The sequence below is a fragment of the Sphaerodactylus townsendi genome, linkage group LG08, assembly GCF_021028975.2.
Source record: "Sphaerodactylus townsendi isolate TG3544 linkage group LG08, MPM_Stown_v2.3, whole genome shotgun sequence".
Taxonomy (NCBI): Eukaryota; Metazoa; Chordata; class Lepidosauria; order Squamata; family Sphaerodactylidae; genus Sphaerodactylus; species Sphaerodactylus townsendi.
Window position 1 is genome coordinate 74,697,711 of NC_059432.1, and position 21,329 is coordinate 74,719,039.

Here is a 21,329-nt window from a genome sequence, read left to right on the forward strand (position 1 = left end):
AATACATTTACCAGACACGTCCAAACCTCAGGAGTGGACTGAGGAAAATGGAGGGGAAAAACAGGAGCCAATTGCTGCTGCTGAGGCAGAGCCTTGAGAGAAAGCACATTAAACCCTACAAAGGGAGAGGCTGTTCACTCCCTGAGGCTGGGCTGCAGAGACGCTGCCATCAGAGGGAGCAGATCCCTTCCTCTAACTACAGATGAGGTTGATATAAAAAGCACCAGGTGTTGAAGCAGAGCTGGGAGTCCAGTAAAACAGTCACACTGTTTCCCAGATAGCTTTTTTCCTTGGGAGTGTTTACTGTGCACCCTGCGTGTTTAAACTGCACCCTGTGTTAATCCTTCTTCTCCACTGTCATAACTATTTTCTTATTTAGACAATTGCTATGGTATTTGTTTAATAAACTAGCCTTTTCCATTCACTCAACCTTACAACACAGCATGTCTTGACTGACAAGAGTGCTGCTGGGAAGCAGGGAGTGTGCTCTGGCTATTCTGGAACCAGCATGGTGGCAGTCAGTCAAGGCCTTTTCCCTCTACACAAGAGAGCCAGCATGCGTGGTGTAGTGGTTAAGAGCAGGTGGATTCTAATCTGGAGAACCGGGTTTGATTCCCCACTTCTCCACCTGAGTGGCAGAAGCTTATCTGGTGAACCAGATGTGTTTCCGCCCTCCTATATTCGGGCTGGGTGACCTTGGGCTAGTCACAGTTCTTTGGAACTCTCCAAGCCCCACCTACCTCGCAAGGTGTCTGTTGTGGGGAGAAGAAGGGAAAGGAGATTGTAAGCCAATCCTTACAGGACAGAAAGGTGGGGTATAAATCCAAACTCCTCCTCTTCTTCTCCTCTCTAGTGCTGAAGGACACAGGAAAGGACTCCCCACCCACAACCACCCCCCCAGCACTGCCTTGCTCCTTCCTACAACAGGCCTCTTTCCAGATCTTTATTTATTTATTTGTTACATTTGTACCTCGCCAGAGGACTCAGGGAGGCTTGAGCAACCTGGTGATCAGGCAATGATTCAGTTCAATATTTGCATAGCAATTAGCAGGTTTACTAACAGAATACACACAAATACAGTGGAACCTCGGTTTTCGTTGGTAATCCGTCCAAAAAGAATCGATGAAAACCGAAACCGATGAAAACCGAGGCAAACTTTTCCATAGGAATGAATGTAAATCCAATTAATCCGTTCTAGGCACTCCAAAAAACATACCAAAAAAGCATTTTTTTGGTGAATAAACATAGTGTTTAATGCTGAAAACAGTAACAACAACACTAGGACCAGCTTCAGAGCCAGTGGACCAATGTCGCACCAGAAAGCTGTCCAAAGAGGTCTGTTTCTGACGCCTCTTTAAGATTTGTCTCAAATGGGGCAAGACATTGTCATTAAACAAGTTGCAGACACGGCCTGCAACAGCTTTGTCCGGGTGATTTTTCTCCACAAACCCCTGCACCTTACTGCAAATCGATGAAAACCGAGACAAATTTTTCACTGGAAAAATTGATGAAAACCGAAACTGATGAAAACCGAAGGCAATGAAAACCGAGGTTCCACTGTACACAGAATCCAAATATCTCCTGGTGATCCAAAGCTCCAAGCAAGGCTTCTACACCATGTGAGGAGAGCAACAAGGAGTTCGTGGTGTGTTGGAACACCAAGCTGCTTATCTAGACCCTAACAGCAGCAATATCTCCACAATGACTATTTATTAGCAGTCTAAATATAAAATTAAAAATCGGATGGTTAATAAAATGTTTTTCAAGCAAAATCAACCTAAAGATAGTTTGAATAGCTTTCTATTTAAGAAAAACTACAGTCCAGCACCCCCATCCAAACTTGGAGGCAGTGGGCCGCAGTGCTGATGCAACGTTGCCCCACTGCCTTCAAAAGGCCATTTTGGCAGAGCGGGGAGCTGGGAAAAGTCCTGGGCCTCCCCTCAGCCAAAAAGCCCCACATGGTCACACACAGTCAGACTAATCTACATCAAGGGGTTATTCTGAGGTTACAATGGAGGAGGGGAGAACTATGCATTTCATTATGACTCCACAGAGGAGAAAGGCAGGGTATAGATGATGAAGTTAATCAATAATACAATACATCAGACCTGCTATGAACTGTTCGTTTGCAATCTTAACCATTAGGACAGAAAGGAAGATAGATACTGTTATTACAATTTGCTTCTATTGTAATGAAAGCCAGTATTTTCTCCCATACAGCACATCTCAGGGCATCGTATCAACCACCGATTTATGTAAAATATTCTCCACTGGATCATATACCTACAGTTTTCAAAAACATGTATGTGTCACTCTCACAAGAAGAGGTTTGGTTGTGGATGGGGATGTCCTTTTTCAAAGAGATATCCCCGCCCCGTTTCCTCCTGGAACAGACAGTGGCCTCCGCTGGCAGACAGACTGGGGAGGGCCCAGAGCACCTTCCCTGTCCCACTCCGGCAGCTTCTCCTTCAGTTCCCTCCCTGCTGTACGGCTGAATATAAGACACGAAGGACCCAGGCAGAATGAACAGAGGAAGTAATTTAGAACACAAATAATGTAACAATAGATGAAGCAAGAACACATTCATGAAAACAGGGCAGATTAACACAGGGTAGACTACAAAAACACAAGGCAGGTAAAAAGGCACATGGGAAAGTCAGTTGAAAAGCAACGAAGTTCCCTCTCATGATTAACTTGCTGGATTTCTACCACTAATCCAATAGTGGAACCCTTCAGGTCAGACTAATTCCCACTTTAGTGAGGCTCCTTCCGAAAGCAGCCTTACAGCTGTCCCATATCAGTGAATGAACACCTTCCCTTGCTGCACAGAGTCTTACAGTCTCTCTCCCTTTCTCCCTTTGCCTCCTCAACAGCAACTGACTCCGGCTTTTACTCTCCACTTGTACCCCTCTCCATCAATTCCTGATAGATGCAGGGGGCCAGGGAAATACAGGCCTGTGTGAACAATACAATATAGTGTCAATGAAACTGCTTTTCTGCACCTGTGGTTTGGAACTGACTGTTTTATAGTTTTAACCCCCAGCACAGACATCACCATCTCTTCAGGACACTGGCAACAGAAGGGGCGCTTTTTGCATCTCATGTTTTTGTCTGTTTTAGTGTTGCTATTTTTAAATGTTATACTATTTAATGTAATAGTATGTTATGGATTTAATTACTGCACTTGTGGCTTTGGTATTGTAAACCATCTCAAGACCTTCTGTGGGACTGTAATATGGAAATGTTTAAAATAACAGTGTAACCTTATGCAATGCTCCCTCTACTGGATGCATTTATTTACCATTGTTTTTAAAATCTTTAAACACAAATATAGGAGTGGTCTCTTCAACAGCAATGAACTTTGTAGTAACTGGAAACATACATCAGAAATAGGAAAAAGCCAAGTAGGAGACTAGACTTCTATCGAGAACAATATCTTCTAAAGAAAAAAAAAGACTGTACATTTAGCAATTGTCTTAAGGTGGGATTCCTATCAGGTAAGCAAAACTAGTTAGATAATCTTGAGAATACCAAGACTAGTACCTAGCAGGCAAAAACAAAAGTTTCAGAACTTCCTCCTCTAGTATTAGTTAAAGGTCCAGGTGGAATGATAATGTTATCCTATTGTGAAAGGCATAACAACCAAAACATCAGTCCCCTGACTAAATACAAGTTAATTAGTCCCAAAGTGGTTGTAAATCTGGTTCCAGAAGCAGGTGACTTCAGCTTCAAGTTAATTTAATTTGTTTGCCCTCCTCTCCAAGAACTAAATAATTACAAACCACTAGGGTGAGATAGTCTCATCCCAGTACAGTGCCTTCACAACAACTGTGCCTCTCTTCTTTCACAAGAGGTAGTTTTCAAAGTTTGGCACTACAAGAAATCAGAACACTAGATAATACCACAGTGCAGTAGTAAAGAATATCCACATTTACTCATTTGGAAACAAACTCCAGCCTTTAATTTCTGGAAATATTTCTGCTCTACCATCAACTTGCTTTTGCTGAAAATTTAAGGCTCAGTAGGTGCTACTTCTATAGGCTGTCACAATTTCTTTTAGAGGCACAATCAGTAGAGTACATACACAGACAATGTATTTCCACTCATTCTGCTTTGAAAACACAAGTCATGTTTCCCTGTAGTTTTGATGGTGCATGGAAGACCACAGTGAGGTGCAGAGGCTTTATTTTACTTTTCAGCTGTGGTCACTGGCAGACTGGAAGATTAACTGCACATGGTATAAATATTTTCCCGCAGCATTCTCCAAAACAACTATTTAACTGACTGGGCCACATTTAAAACCCTTCACAAGCAAACAATTTAAAATAAAGGGAATCACTGAGTCCATAATTAAGTGAAAAGACTGGACTGTGAATGTTGAAAAAGCCAGCTTCTAAATGTGCCACTTTCAATTTGGCTTTTTAAAAAGTTATTTTCCAGCCGATCTGCCTGTTCAACTACAAGCTCTACTGAATTTGCTTTAAATTAAAAACATAGGGAAAAATATGTAAATTAGGAAAGTGACTTTGTACTTTCTGCTCTGAGAATACATGCCAAACCTCAGAGAATTTTGAAAATGAGATGGTACAACCAATAAATGTCTAGAAATAAAAAATATAAAGCTTCATTATAATTTTCAGTTCATCATTACTTGGCTCACATATGCAAGTTCTTCAAGGACTGCCTCAGATTTAAAATTAGTGGTTAAGCATTTTAGATTAAAGTGTAACTTTTCATGATCCTGCATTGGAAGCCTGCCACTAAAAACATACACAGACTAGGGATCAGATCTCTACACTTAATGGTGAGCCTGATTTACACTTTGTGAAACCTGTATCTTCCTTCAGTTCCTGCACACTCTCAGTTCCCCCCAATGGTTCTAATATGCACCTTCTATGGACAGTATTTTTTAAAAAAATATTTATCAATAACTACCACCACAGCCCCCATGAAGCAATCCAAAATTTTTACAAAACGATAGAAACAAGCTAGCAATAAACAGGAAAGGCAGAAATATAAGAAAAAACCCTTACAGTCTTAAAGCCACTTCGTAAAAACTCAATAAAAACAATTTAAAACCACAGTGCTAAGAAACCCATAACTGATTACCATTCACATATCAGTCAAAAGAAGGTTAGGGAAGCTTTCACCTGGCAACTAAAACTCTAGTTTGGTCCATCTATTCTGGCTCCCAATTTGTTTCTAGAGCCAATTCAAGGTGATGGTTTGAGATTAATATACTTTAAAGATCCCCTGCTCCCATGTTTACTGAGGCAAGACAGGTGACAACCCAAGAGAAGGCACCAAAACTGTGGAACTCCCTCTCCAAGGATATACACCTGTCTCCTGCCAGAGGGAGACAACTTTTGTTTCACTGAAGCATTCCCTCAATGCCCTTTCTTCTGCAAAGTTTTGGGAAACATTACAACAAAATTATATGTGAGGACTTTGACAACTGCCTTCTTCAAGGCAGTCAGAAATATCCTTGTCTTCACAGAAACATTCATTACCTACTGCACCTAATAGGCAGTTCTCTTCAATTACATGTAGAGAGCCAATTAAGCACCAGTACTATAGGCTATGCCATTCTAAGACAGTTTACCATATCCTTAGGAAATAATAACAAAATCATTCACAGTCACACTTTTCCTCACTTCCAGCATAAATGGACCAAAGCAGTCTAGGAGGCAAACCTAATTCCACTATTTCAGAGAGCTCTTCAAAGGCTTGTTGCGAATAGGCTACCCCACCTCTGGCTGGCATCCCAGTTTGAGAACAAATTGGCATATTTTTGATTTTGCAATTTACTTCAAAGCATTTCAACTGGAGTATTTCAGGAATGTGCACCTGTTTCAGAACTATTTTGTAATTTCCCTCAGGGGCACACAATGAGAGAGTGATGGGTGGGGGGAGAGGACAGGAATTAAAATGCTATCTACATTTAAAGTTGACCAACAATTTGGGGATCTTCTCGAAGTACCAAAAAAACCCCAATGGTATGTGAAAATACTGGCTATTTCTAACCTCAAAAACAGTTTTCTTAAAAGAGAGTGCTGAGGTTATAATAAGCATGGTCTTAAGAACATAAGAACATAAGAACTAGCCTGCTGGATCAGACCAGAGTCCATCTAGTCCAGCATTCTGCTACTCGCAGTGGCCCACCAGGTGCCTTTGGGAGCTCACGTGCAGGATGTGAAAGCAATGGCCTTCTGCTGCTGCTGCTGCTCCTGAGCACCTGTCTGCTAAGGCATTTGCAATCTCAGATCAAGGAGGATCAAGATTGGTAGCCATAGATCGACTTCTCCTCCATAAATCTGTCCAAGCCCTTTTTAAAGCTATCCAGGTTAGTGGCCATCACCACCTCCTGTGGCAGCATATTCCAAACACCAATCACACGTTGCATGAAGAAGTGTTTCCTTTTATTAGTCCTAATTCTTCCCCCCAGCATTTTCAATGAATGCCCCCTGGTTCTAGTATTGTGAGAAAGAGAGAAAAATTTCTCTCTATCAACATTTTCTATCCCATGCATAATTTTATAGACTTCAATCTTATCCCCCCTCAGCCGTCTCCTCTCCAAACTAAAGAGTCCCAAACGCTGCAGCCTCTCCTCATAAGGAAGGTGCTCCAATCCCTCAATCATCCTCATTGCCCTTCTCTGCACTTTTTCTATCTCCTCAATATCCTTTTTGAGATGTGGCGACCAGAACTGAACACAGTACTCCAAGTGCGGTTGCACCATGGCTTTATATAAGGGCATGACAATCTTTGCAGTTTTATTATCAACTCCTTTCCTAATTATCCCTAGCATAGAGTTTGGCTTTTTCACAGCTGCCATGCATTGAGTTGACATTCCCATGGAACTATCAACTAAGATGCCCAAATCCCTTTCCTGGTCTGTGACTGATAGCACTGACCCTTGTGGCGTGTATGTGAAGTTTGGATTTTTTTGCCCCTATGTGCATCACTTTACATTTTGCTACATTGAACTGCATTTGCCATTTCTGAGCCCACTCACCTAATTTATCAAGGTCCGCTTGGAGCTCTTCGCAATCCTTTGTGGTTCTCACCACCCTACATAATTTGGTATCATCTGCAAACTTGGCCACCACGCTACCCACCCCTACTTCCAGGTCATTTATGAATTGGTTAATGAGCACTGGTCCCAAAACGGATCCTTGGGGGACACCACTCCCGACATCTCTCCATTGTGAGAACTTCCCCTTTATACCCACCCTTTGTTTCCTGTTCCTCAACCAGTTTTTAATCCATAGGAGGACTTCCCCTCGTATTCCTTCACTGCTGAGTTTTCTCAATAGTCTCTGGTGAGGAACTTTGTCAAAAGCCTTTTGGAAATCCAAGTAGACAATGTCCACTGGTTCCCCCTTATCCACTTGCCTGTTTACACTCTCAAAGAACTCTAGTAAGTTTGTAAGACAGGATTTGCCTCTGCAAAAGCCATGCTGATTCTTCCTCAGCAGGTCTTGCTTTTCTACATGTTTTGTAATTTTATCTTTAATGATAGATTCTACTAATTTACCAGGAACAGATGTCAAACTGACTGGCCTGTAATTTCCTGGGTCCCCACTAGATCCTTTCTTAAAGATTGGTGTGACATTGGCCATCTTCCAGTCTTCAGGGATGGAGCCTGATTTCAGGGATAAGTTGCATATTAAAGTAAGAAGATCAGCAATTTCATGCTTAAGCTCTTTAAGAACTCTTGGGTGAATGCAATCTGGGCCAGGGGATTTGGTAGCATTTAGTTTATCAATGGCTGCCAGAACTTCTTCCTTGTCTACCACTATCTTCGCTAGTTCCTCGGATTCGCCTCCTAAGAAGCTTGGTTCAGGTGCAGGAATTTTCCTCACTTCCTCTTGGGTGAAGACAGATGCAAAGAATTCATTCTGCTTCTCTGCAACCTCCCTGTCATCTTTTAGCACACCTTTTGTTCCTTTGTCATCTAATGGGCCTACCGCTTCCCTAGCTGGCTTCCTACTTTTGATGTACTTGAAGAACTGTTTGTTGCTGGTCTTGATGTTCGCAGCCATGAGTTCCTCACAATCCTTTTTTGCCTCCCTTACAGGTAACTTGCTTCTCTTTTGTCACCATTTGTGTTCTCTCTGGTATTCTTCATCAGTTAAGTGGGACTTCCATTTTCTAAAAGACATCTTTTTTTCCTAATAATTTCCTCAACCTCCCTTGTTAACCATGGTGGCTTTCTTTTGGACTGGGTGCTGCCTTTCCTAACCTGTGGAACACATTCCAGCTGAGCTTTTATAACTGTGTTTTTAAATAACCTCCAAGCATCTTGGACAGTTTTGACTCTCTTGATTTTCCCTTTCAGCTTCCTACGCACTATCCCCCTCATCTTTGAGAAATTTCCCTTTCTGAAGGTGAATGTAACTACATTACTAGTTGTCACTTGTTTGTATGCAGAGATACTGAATCTGACAGCATTGTGGTCACTGTTCCCTATTGGCTCAACAACACTGACTTCCCGCACCAGGTCCTGGGTCCCACTTAGAATTAGATCTAGGATCACCTCTCCCCTGGTTGGTTCTACAACCATCTGCTCTAAGCCACAGTCATTTAGCATATCCAGGAATGTTCTCTCCTTACTATGACCTGAACATGTATTTTTCCAGTTTATATGGGGATAGTTAAAATCGCCCATTACCACGACATTTTTGCTTTTGTTGGCCTCTCTAATTTCTTTTTCCAACTCAGAATCCTCTTGTGCGCTTTGGTCAGGGGGATGATAATATATTCCTAATGTTAAACTATCCTTCACTCCTGGTATTGATATCCACAGTGCTTCTGTAGGCGAATCAGCTCCCCCTGCATTATCTATTTTATGTGACACGATGCTCTCTTTGATGTAGAGTGCAACCCCACCCCCAATACGCGCTGTCCTATCTTTCCTGTAGAGCCTTTAACCTGGGATAACAGCATCCCACTGGTTCTCCTCATTCCACCATGTCTCTGTGATGCCCACTATATCAATGTCCTCCTTCAAAACTCTGTACTCCAGCTCCCCCATTTTAGGTCGACGGCGTCTACTATTAGCATAGAGAAACTTGTATACTCTGTCTCTGTCCCTAACCTGGGATTTATGTGTTTTGCCCTCTAGCCTTTTGTAGACACTATCACTTATCACATTGCTAAGCTCCTCACTTGTATGTGGTTGATTTAGAAAAACCTCCCGCTCTGTCTGCATCCCCACGGACACTGTATTCCGAACCGAAGTCACCTCAGCTCCTGTCGGCTTTCCCCTAGGGATCAGTTTAAAAGCTGTTCTGCCACCTTTTTTTCCTGCCACCTTTTTCTTCAATTCTTAAGCCACTATGGGAACTTACAGCATTTCAAAGTACTAGGGGTGCAGGACCCAGGGAACATATTTCAGAAGCAAGAGCAAAGGCAGTGATTTATTCCCAGAATAGCTACTTTTCTTTTTTACAAAGTGTATTATCCTTAAAGAAAAACACCACTCTATAAATGCTGTTTGGAATTGGCATTAAAACCACTGGGAGTATGCTAAACTCACAGAGAAACCTCAAACCAGGGGTTGATGGGAGGGGGGAGAAACAAGAAGAAGCCTGGCTAAGAAGCCAGATAAAATTCTCTTCCTACCCTTTCTTCATATGAATGTCAGTTGCTGAGAGAAGACAAGATATCAAGGCAAACATTACCTTCCCCAACTATGCTGCATCTTATCTTTTTTCAGTCATTTTTATAACTGTTAGTTGTACCTTTCACGCCTTTTAAATATTTAAGCAGGTTACAAAATATGGCATTTGAACTCAAGGGGGACAATTTATCATTTTGAAAACGGTAGTAAATGACCACTTAAAGACTTAGCTCGAGGAAATTCTGAGACACTCTAAAGCCAGGTGGCTAAAGAAGATGACAATATTCCATTTGGATGGTAAATTTAATTAAATGGAGCAACCTTCATTCTACATCCATGTAAATAGATACTTAAACTCAAATAATCAAAGCATTAACAGGACCCTAAAACATATATGACTGTATACAACAGGATCTCTGCTGTGCACTGCGGTAATTGTTCTATCAATGTTTTACTTAAAACAAACAGCATGAGGTTTGCCATTCAGATCAGCTTAAAAAGCAAGAACTGGTAAAAGACTCAGTGACTAACAAGTAGTTTGCCCAGAGTAAAGGAGAATCTGGTAACAACAGAGCCGCAAGCAAGGAACAGGTTCATGAAAGTAGGTTCAGGTGGAGAATTTGAAGGTAACATATCCTTTCCTACCACCACGGCTTACGGCAACTGGGGAGGGCATTTTCAATCAGCTAGAGGTGTGGGAGAAGAATCAGCTGCCCTCCTTCTCCAGTTCCACTTCTCCAACCTCTCCCTGGGGGGTGTAGCTGCTTTTTACAGTCAGACACAGTATCTCAGTTACTACAGTATCATGACTGGCCCTAACTTATTGTGGTCGGAAACAATGAGGAGTCCATGTCTAAACAGTCTGAAAAAAAATGAATCAATTGTCAAGATATGACTGGCTAGAAGTATAACTCCTAGACGAGAACATGTTTTTTCAGTAATTTATGCACAACAATTAAGAAGTCCTGCACACAGCTCTTTCTGCTCACTTCTGCAGTGTGTAGCTTTTAATAAAATATTCCCACACACCCTCCAAAAAGAAATGCAATATATACCTTTTCTACCTTCTTGTCAGAAATATCTTGTTTTTCTAGAACTGCCATACTCTCTTTCAGATTCTTCACTATGTCTGCAGGAGACTTGTGTGATTTGCCGAAGGGAAACGGCATGGTGGCAAACGCGTCTTTCTTCTAAAATTCCTTCTTCACCTGCAAATAAAAAATACAATAGATGCAGTAAACCAGCTGAATTTTCTATGTACATGTAATACACTAATCACAAACTATCTTCACTTTAGGAAAAGATCTTTGACAGAAGTGTGCAGAAGAAATATTCACCATTATGTTGACTTTAACCTTTAAGTAGGCCAGGCATTGGTACCTTTAGTATATACCACAGCTCCAAAGAAATCTGAATCAGATCTTTCATACTGAAAGCATCCTAGCAGTTTTAAGTTTTATAGTTTTCGAAGGAGAATCCAACTTGCAAGTATTTTGGAGAGAAAACTCAGTGTAAGTAACCAAATCCACCTGCGTATTAAGTGCTTGAAAAATAGATCCGAATGTATTCCAAACATGAGAAGTATTCCATATCCCAGCAAACCTTTCTCAGCAGTATTTACAGTTGCTCAGTCATGTATCTAATGGAGAACGATGAATGTTCAACAGTACAAATATGAAACATGTATAAACTAATTAATATTTCCTTATATTACTTCATAGTTGTACTTCTAGACCTCTCAGTTATAAATAAGAGAAAACAAAACCCTACATTTCAAAAATGCTGATGAACTGCCACCTCTCCAGCAAACAAAGGATAGCTTCAGCTGACAGAGCAGAAGTCACAATGCCATTATAATGAAGAGATGTTTCCACTTGACACAGTGTAAACAGCCCACAGTCTGGCTTAGGAAGCAATTCAGGTACCCAGTTCACAATAATACATGTACGCAGGAACCTCACTTAAAACCATATAAGAGATAAACAGTGAAATTGGCCCAATTATGTGATAATTTTGAACAATTAGACCATTCTAAGTGTGCCCATTTAGACAATTAGACCATATTAGACAATTCTGTGACCATTTATTGAAGAAGTACAGATTTCAATAAGTCCAAATACACTATTTGCAAATTAGAAGCCACATAACAATATTTAGCAGGATTTTCCTTTTAAAAAGTCCACACAAGTAATATTTTCTACCAAATCTTTCCAAATTACATGCCAAGGTGCATGTAATCTTTCTAATGAGCCACAACCAAGCCTATTAATGGGATTTATTTATTTATGGGATTTTTATACCGCCCAACCCCCGAAAGACTCACTTTCCCAGCAGCTACAAAGCAGCTGCAGAAAATAGCATTTTAAATGCCCACAGGGGGGCTAATTTAGTCTGGGCTTACCTACAGCATGAAGAAGGAGGGGCTATCCCCGGAAACATTTCCCTCAACCAGAACGGGGGGGGGGGGCTCTTATTTTGGAGCTGCCTGGGCAGTATTCCATGGTTTGGGGAAATGGCACAATAGCGAAGGCAGGAATCTCAAGTTGAATTGGGTCCCCACATATCTTTAAAACACTGCTGATTGGAACTGCTGTGCAGCTGTGGGGAAATGGAATCGTGTTCAGGCTTTCAACATTACAAAAAACTGTAAAGGCAGTAACTTGTTCCTTCACTTAGTGTTTAAGTTCACATCCTACATCACATAGCACATTCTCAGTGAGAAGCTGAAGACATCCCACACTCTTTGAAACTTGCATATTAAGCCGTAAGTGAGAAAAGATGTGATCATGTTTTGCAGATTCTCCCAAAGTAAGAAGTGGTTTAAAGAACTGACCCACAAAACGTGCAGAACTCTGAAAATCATATTTATTCAGTAAATACAGATCATGATTCAAGGTGCTACATGCTTAACATGCAAGGGGCTTGTGCTATATGTGCAGAGTCCTTTAAAAATTACATAGCAGACCACCAAGCATCTTCAGGAACAGATTCTAAATTTCAAAAACAGTCTGCCGCACTTCACAAGGGGTTTGCTATTCAAGCAAAACACGTCCAAAAAACTCATAGCTGCAGGAGCTACATTTTATGATTCTCTGGATTTTAGCCATAACTTACAGTAAACCGTTTTTTTATGTGTGCATCCTGAATTAATATGCTTACAAGACAGATTTTGTAACAGTCCCTGAAACTTGGGATTCCAAAACCTTGTTTCCACCTGCCCCCCTCTTCATTCATTGTACAGGTGGCCTTAAACTGTATAATGCTATCTTCCAGTGGCATCATCTTTTTGGCTCTTTGAAAGACACTGGTCTCATTTGAGTGGAAACTCCTAGCCCTGGAGGAACATCCCTGCGACATAAAAGGGCACAGCACAAGCAGAAGTAAGGCTTAGGATCCAAGGTCAATTAGACATTGCTAGTTTCAGGATGGGAAGTTCCTGGAGGTTTTGTGGGGAACTCTGAAAAGGGGTTTGGGGAGTCGAGAGGTCACAGCAGGGCCTCCAAAGCAGCCATTTTCTCTTGAGGAACAGATCTCTGTTGCCTGGTGTTAACTTGTACTTTTAAGGGATCTTCAGGTCCCACTTGGAGGCTGGCAACTACAGTTCTGGAAACAACCTTTGGGTGACTTGATACTGCCTGACTTGCTCAATTCATCTAGCACTGGCTGCTTGCTACACAACCATCATAAGAAAGCCAGTGTGGTGTAATGGTTAGAGCTTCAGATTCAAAACTCCCTCTTGCTTTGGAAGCTCACTGGGTGAGTTTGGCCCAATCATACAGTTTCAGCCTCACCTACTTCACATGGTTGATGGGTAGATAAAAAGCAGGAGAGGAAAATAATGTAAGAAAGATGGGTTATAAATGAAGTAAATAAAAATAAATATAGCTGAAGATTGGAGGCAAATAAAAGATAAGTTGGAGAAAGGCCGAGAAGGAGAGAATGGGACAAGGAAGGGAAGAGGATATGGGGGCTGTCAGTGGAAGGGGAAAGGAAATCATGGTGGGAATCCAGGGGAAAGTGAAGGCCCATCCCACCAGTCCTTGAGAGTTCCCAGCATGCAAGTAGTTCTGGCACCACACAACTGGACCACAGTTTTCCTAAGTAGAGGCTGCTGGGCGGGGGGTGGGAGTGGGAGTGGAGCTTAAGACAGAGAGACAGATAAAAGTAGGCTGGCTGTTGGGTGGGAAGGAGACAGAGTTAGGAAAGTCCATGTTGAGAAATTCGTAGCAATTCCTAGAGTAGAGCATGGGTAGAGTTGGGTTTAGACTCAACTCTTCAAGCAGCCTCTCGGGCAACTAGGCTTGCCAGCCTCCAGGTGGGGCTGTAGATCAACAAGAAATAGGACAGCTATCCAGATGACAAGAGATCAGTTCCCCTGGAGAAAATGGAGCTATGGGTAGCCCTCTGTGGCTGTGCAGCCTTCTTCCTAAGAGGAAACTAGTGGCAAAGAGCTATTTTTGGGGGGGGGGGGAGGGACTGCCCTTCTCCCATTCTTGCTAACTCTGGAAGATACAACGGAGCCAGATAGCAATATCATAGTCAGACATCCCCTGTGGCTGTCACCAATACTAGGCAGCCTTCTCTCGCCACTGGGTTGCAACAGGTTGGTACAGGCCCCAGCAAGGGAGGCTCAGCAGATGGATGGTCTCTAGGCAGCCTGGCCAGAAAGCTGGAACTGGGCTGTTGGGGGGATGGGGGAGCAGGCTACAGAAAGAACACACACACCCCAGCTGCCGACAGGCCTCATGAGCCAAGGACGATCCTGCAGTGGGCAATATCAAAATTACTGTGGGGGGGGGGGGAGCAAGACAGTAATAGGTGTTGGGAGAAGAGAATGAAAGGGAGAAAGTGATGAGTAAGGAAGAAGAAAGAAATGAAGTGGCAGTAAGTCTGGAGTAGGGAGAAAGATAGGAAAAAACAGAGGGAATCACAAAGTAAGAGAAGGAGTGGGGAAAGGGAGAAAACAGACAGAAAGGGAGAGGTGGGACAGGGGAATAAGCAAAGGTGGGGAAATTGGATGGCCCCTTATGCAAAATCCTTGCACGTCCCCACTTGTAAATTCTAATGGCCAAGTTCACCAAATCCGAGGATACTTAAATCTGGTGATTACAGTGATGAACAGACACGATCAATATTTCTACAAACCTGAAAAACCTGAAAAATGGCCCAAATTTGCAGAAATTCTGAAATCTTAAAAAAACACCCTCTTTTTTATTGGAATTATTTTTTTTTTAAAAAAAACCTTTAGCTTTACTGCTAGCCAACTACAGCATTCCAGGTTAAGTTTCTGTTGGTAAAAGGCAGCGGGAGGGGGAAACATGCCTTTCTAGGGCTGATTCGGCCTTTGAGGAGGATTCTTTGAAGTCAGGCCTAAAGTAGCAACAGCTATGAATGAGGAGCCCACGAAGGATCCAGTACATGTGAATGAGGTAGTGTTTTTCAAACACATGCCAAGTAACGACTGCAGAAATATACAGACATTTCTGATATGTTAAAATTCTCTATGATGAAGCTTCAAATTTTATGAAATCATATCAAGATCAGAATTCCTAAACTGTACAGCAGGGGAATGCAACACAGCCTGCAACAAAACTGGATTTATCCTCTTAATCCCTGCTTTAGAAAATTAATGTTCAACTACTTCCTGTATTTCTTTCTTAAGACACTATTCTTCAAAACATCTTACTTCTGCCTCAGGGCTTGTTCACATAAAACCAAGGCTCTTGCCCTAGACTAGAGAATCACATATTTTTGAACTAATTTAGAATGAACAGAGGTCACAAATCCACTAAAGGAAGGGGATTAAAAGTTACATTATATGATCACCAAATAGATATTCCTTGGATTAAATTTCCCTGTATAGACCTATGATGGAAACTAGCCTGCTCTCAAACACATTCCTCTCTTATTCCAGCATCTGTTTACACAGAACTATGTTTTGGGTTAAAGTTAATGAGGGAGAAGACCAAGCAGTGATTGACCAGTCTGAAAAAGTTAGCTTTATAAATCGGGGTGGCACAAAAACACTGCAGAAGAAATTCCTCAAACAATATTTGGGCCCGATGCACACGCTTATGTTCATCAAATGGAAATTTTTCACTCTTGCTACCTGCTAAAATGGCTTTTCAAAGGCTAGGGCAAGTTTCCAACTCAAATACGATGAGAGATTAAAGAAGGTAACACATTCCAAGTTATCAGTGTACTTTGTACACTTTTAAAAATTTACAATAAGTCGAATGCAAACAATCAACACTCTCTCTGTTAGTTTAGGGTATATTAACATAAAGAGCAAATCTGGGGTAAAGTACATTAGGCAAATTCATCACAGACCTGGGCCAAATTCCGTACTGCTATGGCAGAGATGCTTGAGGCCACTGCCTTAACAGTGCACAATTCAAAGCAATTTAAAATATGCCCCTCCCCGACTCTTCTGTAATAAGTTCACAACAAACTTCCAGGTTAGGGAATTCTTAGGTAAGGTAATCAATTTTAGGGTTAGAAAGAGGCTTAGTTCAGACATAATACAAAACCATGATTTAGTATAATTACAGTTAGCTGATTATCCAAACACATGACACTCCACTATGATTTAAGACGTGCCAATGCAGGATCTCAAACAGATCTAGCCACAGCTAGGACTAACTATGGCAGTGGTGGCGAACCTTTGGCACTCCAGATGTTATGGACTACAATTCCCATCAGCCCTTGCCAGCACAACCAATTGGCCATCCTGGCAGGGGCTGATGGGAATTGTAGTCCATAACATCTGGAGTGCCAAAGGTTCGCCACCATGGAACTATGGTTTCATGTAACATGAATGCAGAATCCTGTCAAACATAGATTACTTGCCTACTGCCGCTTTGTGCCATGTCCAGCTGAAGATATCTAGCAAGAGCAGTCGAAAAACAAATATTCTTTTGCTTTTCACCACCTCTGGTTAGTACTTTTTCAAGTATTCCATCAGCTCCTAGTCTGCCAGGTGAAAGATGTGCCAAGCCCAGCTGAAAATTCCCAAGTAGATACTAGTCCGATGTAACTAGATGGGATTTCCTTCCCATGAAGAAGGAAGTTGGAGACGCTGCAAGGCTTTTCCCCCTACTTGCATGAGACAATGCAGTCTCTGGGAGAATGAGTGGAGATGAATCCAGATTTCTCTTCCAGAAAAACCACGCTGACACAAGGGCAATCTTTTAAGGCATAAAGAAGAGGCATTCCCCTATATGTGGTTGTGAATGCTCAACTTACCAGAGATGATGAAAATCAGAGCCTTGCATTTTGCTAACTCAATATGACTGGATAATGCAGATTTTTCCAACAGTTGACAATATTTTGGTTCTTGTATGGCCAACCAATTATGTATACATATTTTATCATTATCACTAACACTTTAAACACTTTCACATCCTGCACGTGAGCTCCCAAAGGCACCTGGTGGGCCACTGCAAGTAGCAGAGTGCTGGACTAGATGGACTGTGGTCTGATCCAGCAGGCTAGTTCTTATGTTGTTATAAAGCATTTTGAAGAAAGGGAAATGCTAGTCCATGTCTATTCACAAAATCCACAACCACAAATTAACCTAAGAATCTGTTTAGATTCCCTTTTCTTATTAACTTAATTTTTATCCTTAAACAGTCAAACCAGTTAAAAAACAACTACAACTAAACAATTTTCAAGTTAACTTAGAAGAAAAGGAATTATGCCATCAATAAAATGACACAACTAATAGGGCTCTCTGTTTTTCACTATTCCCATTGACTTCGTCCCCTTTCCAGAGAACACATGTCAGCAGACAAAAATGCAAAGGTAAACAAGTGCTGAGACACTAAAAATTCAAAGTGTTCAACAGCTAACTTTAATGCTTGGAACAGATTAGCCAGGGCTTGCACAGCTGTTTCTCTTGTTCTCCTGGAATTTTACACATTGGTGTATTTTTATCTACTGACCCATTTTCAACATCCCTGAACAGACAGCAAATATTTTCTCGTGATTTTTAGGGCTACCTATAATGAACGCTTCATAAATGCTGCAAATTCTACAAAACAAATGGCCATCTTATGAGTACATAACATTCAAAACTTCCTTTGTGACTGTCACTTTACAGATCACTGGGAAAACGGTTAAGTATTACCAAAGAACAACTAAATGAACATAGTTTTCCAATATTAAGAGGCTTATCTTTGCCCAGAATAGAGTATCTACACGTTAACAGCTGGCAGAACTCCTCTACACCAACCTCAAAAGTGGTTTCACCTAACAGAAAAAATGCACATTCTAATACACTCAGATGTCAAGAGATTAGGAACAAGCAACAGCAGCACATTATCTGCAAAAATTTTCTAACAGTGGTAGTTCTGATCCAGAAGCCTGGGAATGCCAATGAAGGCTAGACATCAAATGCTGCATTTACAGCCCGATGCAGATGGAGGCAATGGCCTTAGGAAGGGACTGATGTGTTTGCTCCCTCTGCCAAATGTCAGCATCTGCTTGGACACTGGCACATGGTAGGGGGTGGTGTGGATCCGGATGTTCTTGGGAGTGGCTTCCACTGGCATTCTGGGAATCTTTGGACTTATGCCACACACTGGCACATTATCGCCAACTGGGCAATTTGGGCTGCGGGAGGGATTTAGAGTTTCCCTTCCTTCTGCTCCAACTGAAGCCCCTTTAAAGGCAGCTTTGCCACACCGCCTCCGGCCACCACAGCACTCTCCCCCAAAACTGGATTGCACTGTTATGTCCCAAAGAGCTTCCACAGATCAAGAAGCTTCTCACATTAATAATGTCTACGTCCCCACCCCCTTCCGTAGGTCCAGTTTCCTAGTTTTATCTGCAGGGCTAAGATAATGACTAGCCTAAATCCAAACAGAACTGCTTGAACTGAATCAGGGACATCACAGATGAAGCTCCTCAATATTATACTGTCCCAAGTATTGAATTCATGACTAACATTCTGAAAGAAGCCCAGTTTTTTTTTTCTAAAATCACAGGCTGCCTTCTTCAATCCCAAGGGCTTGTTCATACCTAGGGGAATGACTGGCTTCTTAGTTCCAGGAGCAGACCCCAAAATCTATGTTACAAACTGCTTTTCAAGCTCAGTTTCAAAGGCAGTTTGCCATGTGACATCAGGTCCAGAACTCCTTTCAGTACACTTTGGATCCTGGCTGTGATTTTTGAGTCAATGTTACCAAGGGGACTTAAGCCATCCTTTTTTGCTTTTAAAAAAGGATCACTGCAATATGCTCTGGTTTGCCAGCCATTCCAGTAGCCACAGTGGGGACTCAATCTTTTTTTTTTCTTCCAGAAATGACTCACCCAGTAATTGAAGTCAGAAAAGCTGGTGTGATTACAGCTGAGCATGTGATTAAGCCTTTGCAGGATCAGGGTTTTACGACAGTACATGATAAACTGACTTTGTTATATTAAAAGTTCATCTGACAGGTACTTTTTTTTCTTCTCAAGAAAAAAAAATCCAGCAGCCCTTAGTGAAAATCTGTGAAGACTGAATAATAAAAAAGGGTAAAAGTAATCCTGATCTTGGGAATTGTTGCTGATGGGCTGGAGGCTGATGGGCTGCATATGCACACATGTATTACATGAGCTAGCCAACTTGGCAATCCATCTGGTTTAGCATCTTTTAGCATTTCCAATTTTAAAAACACTCATTTCTGAACAGTAAACAAAAGCAATAGAAATAAATCCTACCAATAAACAGGTCACACTCCCACACAATGCATCTAATTAGGACCAAGTTACTTTAACTGCTAGGATAAAATGTAATGCTGTTTCAGGTTACTGTGCTTTTCAAAAAGAGGATGACATTTAGAAGAAATAAATTTACATTGCATTTAATCTAAAAGCAGAATCCTGAATATTTTAGATTTAAATTGGGGGTGGGTGGGTGGGTTGTATTCAGTGGAACAGAATATGAGAAGGTACTAGTAAGTGTTATAAAACTTAAACTGCACAGGTCAAGTAAAGGACCAACATTATACTAAAAAGTCTCAATATGACTGTTGTGCCTCTGAGGACTATATATTCTTGTAATGTATGCCAAATATGCCAAATGTGAGAAGTTTCTTCTCTTATATCCTATTGTGGGTCACTACGTTGGTTGGGCAACCAATTTCTAAAATATTATAAAACTGAATTTGAATTTAATAAAGGGTTTGAAACTATGTAGCAAATAAGTGTTGAAATGATAGACTATACACTAGAAGGTATCAACAGCCTCATATTTCACGTGGAACATAGGCTGTTTCCGCACGGGCAGAATACAGTGTCCCAGGGGCACTAAAAACAGCGTCCCTGGGGAGGGGTTCGCACAGCCGCCGCCACTGCCTTGCAACCCCCGAGCAGCACGAAGCCACTGTTTCTGAACCTCGCTCCCTGAGCAAGGTTTTTCAGAAACAGCGGCTTCCAACCGCTGCTGTGTGAACGACAGCAGCTGGAAGGCGCCATTTCCCCCACTTTCCCGAACGCCTTACCGTCCCTCCAACCTTCCACGCGTTGCCCAGGCCAGGGGACACCCCCCTGCAACTCCAGAGCTGTCGCGCAGGGCCGGGGGGCGTGTCCCTTGGGCTGGGCGACGCGCCGGAAGGTCGGAGGGATGGTAAGGCATTTGGGGGACGGCGCAGCCTCTGCGCAGGTTGCGTCATCTTCCTCGCCCCTACTGGGACCGTCCGTGTGAATGGTCCCGAGGGGGTGCGTCAGCATCATTTACGCCGACACCCCCCCGCAGCATGGCTGTGCAGAAACGGCCATAGTAAGCGATACATGCCAAAGTGATTTAGCTGCTGTTGGGATATCATATACATCTGCATATGCAAATATGAAAGTAAAAGTGCAAAGGTCTGAGTATGAAGGAACTCTGACTAAGAATTAATTATTGTGCAGGAAAGACAAATCACACAGATGCTACTATTTTGAGAAAATTACATGAAGTTCTAACTATGCAGATGAGAGATTCAATAAAGATCAATGTCAGGTTGTACAGGCTATGAAATCTGGGTCATTAACCTTTTTGAAGTGTAAGAGAAGCAAAATATCATTGGGCTGCACAGATAAAACAGTCTTGGGCTGAATTTTACTCCTGGCTGGCCAGCTGGAAGATAAGGGGCTATGACCCAACAATCAGGTTTTGACGACATTGACACTCTGCTGTTTTCTGCTGAAATGAACCAATTTCTCACAGAGATCAACATTCCACTCTGAATGTAATTTTGGTTGAGACAAACTGCATGATGATAACATGATGCTCCCAGTCGTATCAGACAAGAGAAGTATTCAGTATTATCATAATCAAAAAAGCAAACTCTTGATCAATAAATGATATGGAACTACTGAACAGTACTGTTAGATCACAAAAGCTGTCATCCATAATGCTAGCCAGTCAGCAATATGCATTTCCAGCAAGTGTCATGCAAGGAAATGTGAATTGGTGGAAATGATACAGTCCTGCCAAACTAGGATGGCTAGTTGACGGAGTGGTGGTAAATGGTAGTGGCCACAGAGTTCACAGCAACATCAGCAACTCATCCAGCCTTCATGTTAAGTAGGCAGATGGTAATACGAACACAATGTTAGCATTCAGTGCCCTGGAGAGACTGCTGGTCATGGTCATCATGTGGCCATTGTTGGCAAGGACACAGAGTTACTTGCATTGTTAGAAATACATGTGATCCAAAACAAGAGGCTTTCCTGTTGA

General features: G+C 41.9%; 1 protein-coding gene across 2 annotated transcripts in view; it reads right to left on the minus strand.

The window, feature by feature from the left end:
• The window catches only part of CAB39 (calcium binding protein 39), a 62,175-nt gene that overhangs the window by 25,337 nt on the left and 15,509 nt on the right, over positions 1-21,329 (minus strand). For both annotated transcript variants that reach the window (XM_048505900.1, XM_048505901.1), the window contains exon 2: positions 10,681-10,833. In XM_048505900.1, the coding sequence (XP_048361857.1) occupies positions 10,681-10,794 (114 nt within the window). In that variant the 5' untranslated portion in view covers positions 10,795-10,833. The remainder of the gene's footprint in view (positions 1-10,680; positions 10,834-21,329) is intronic.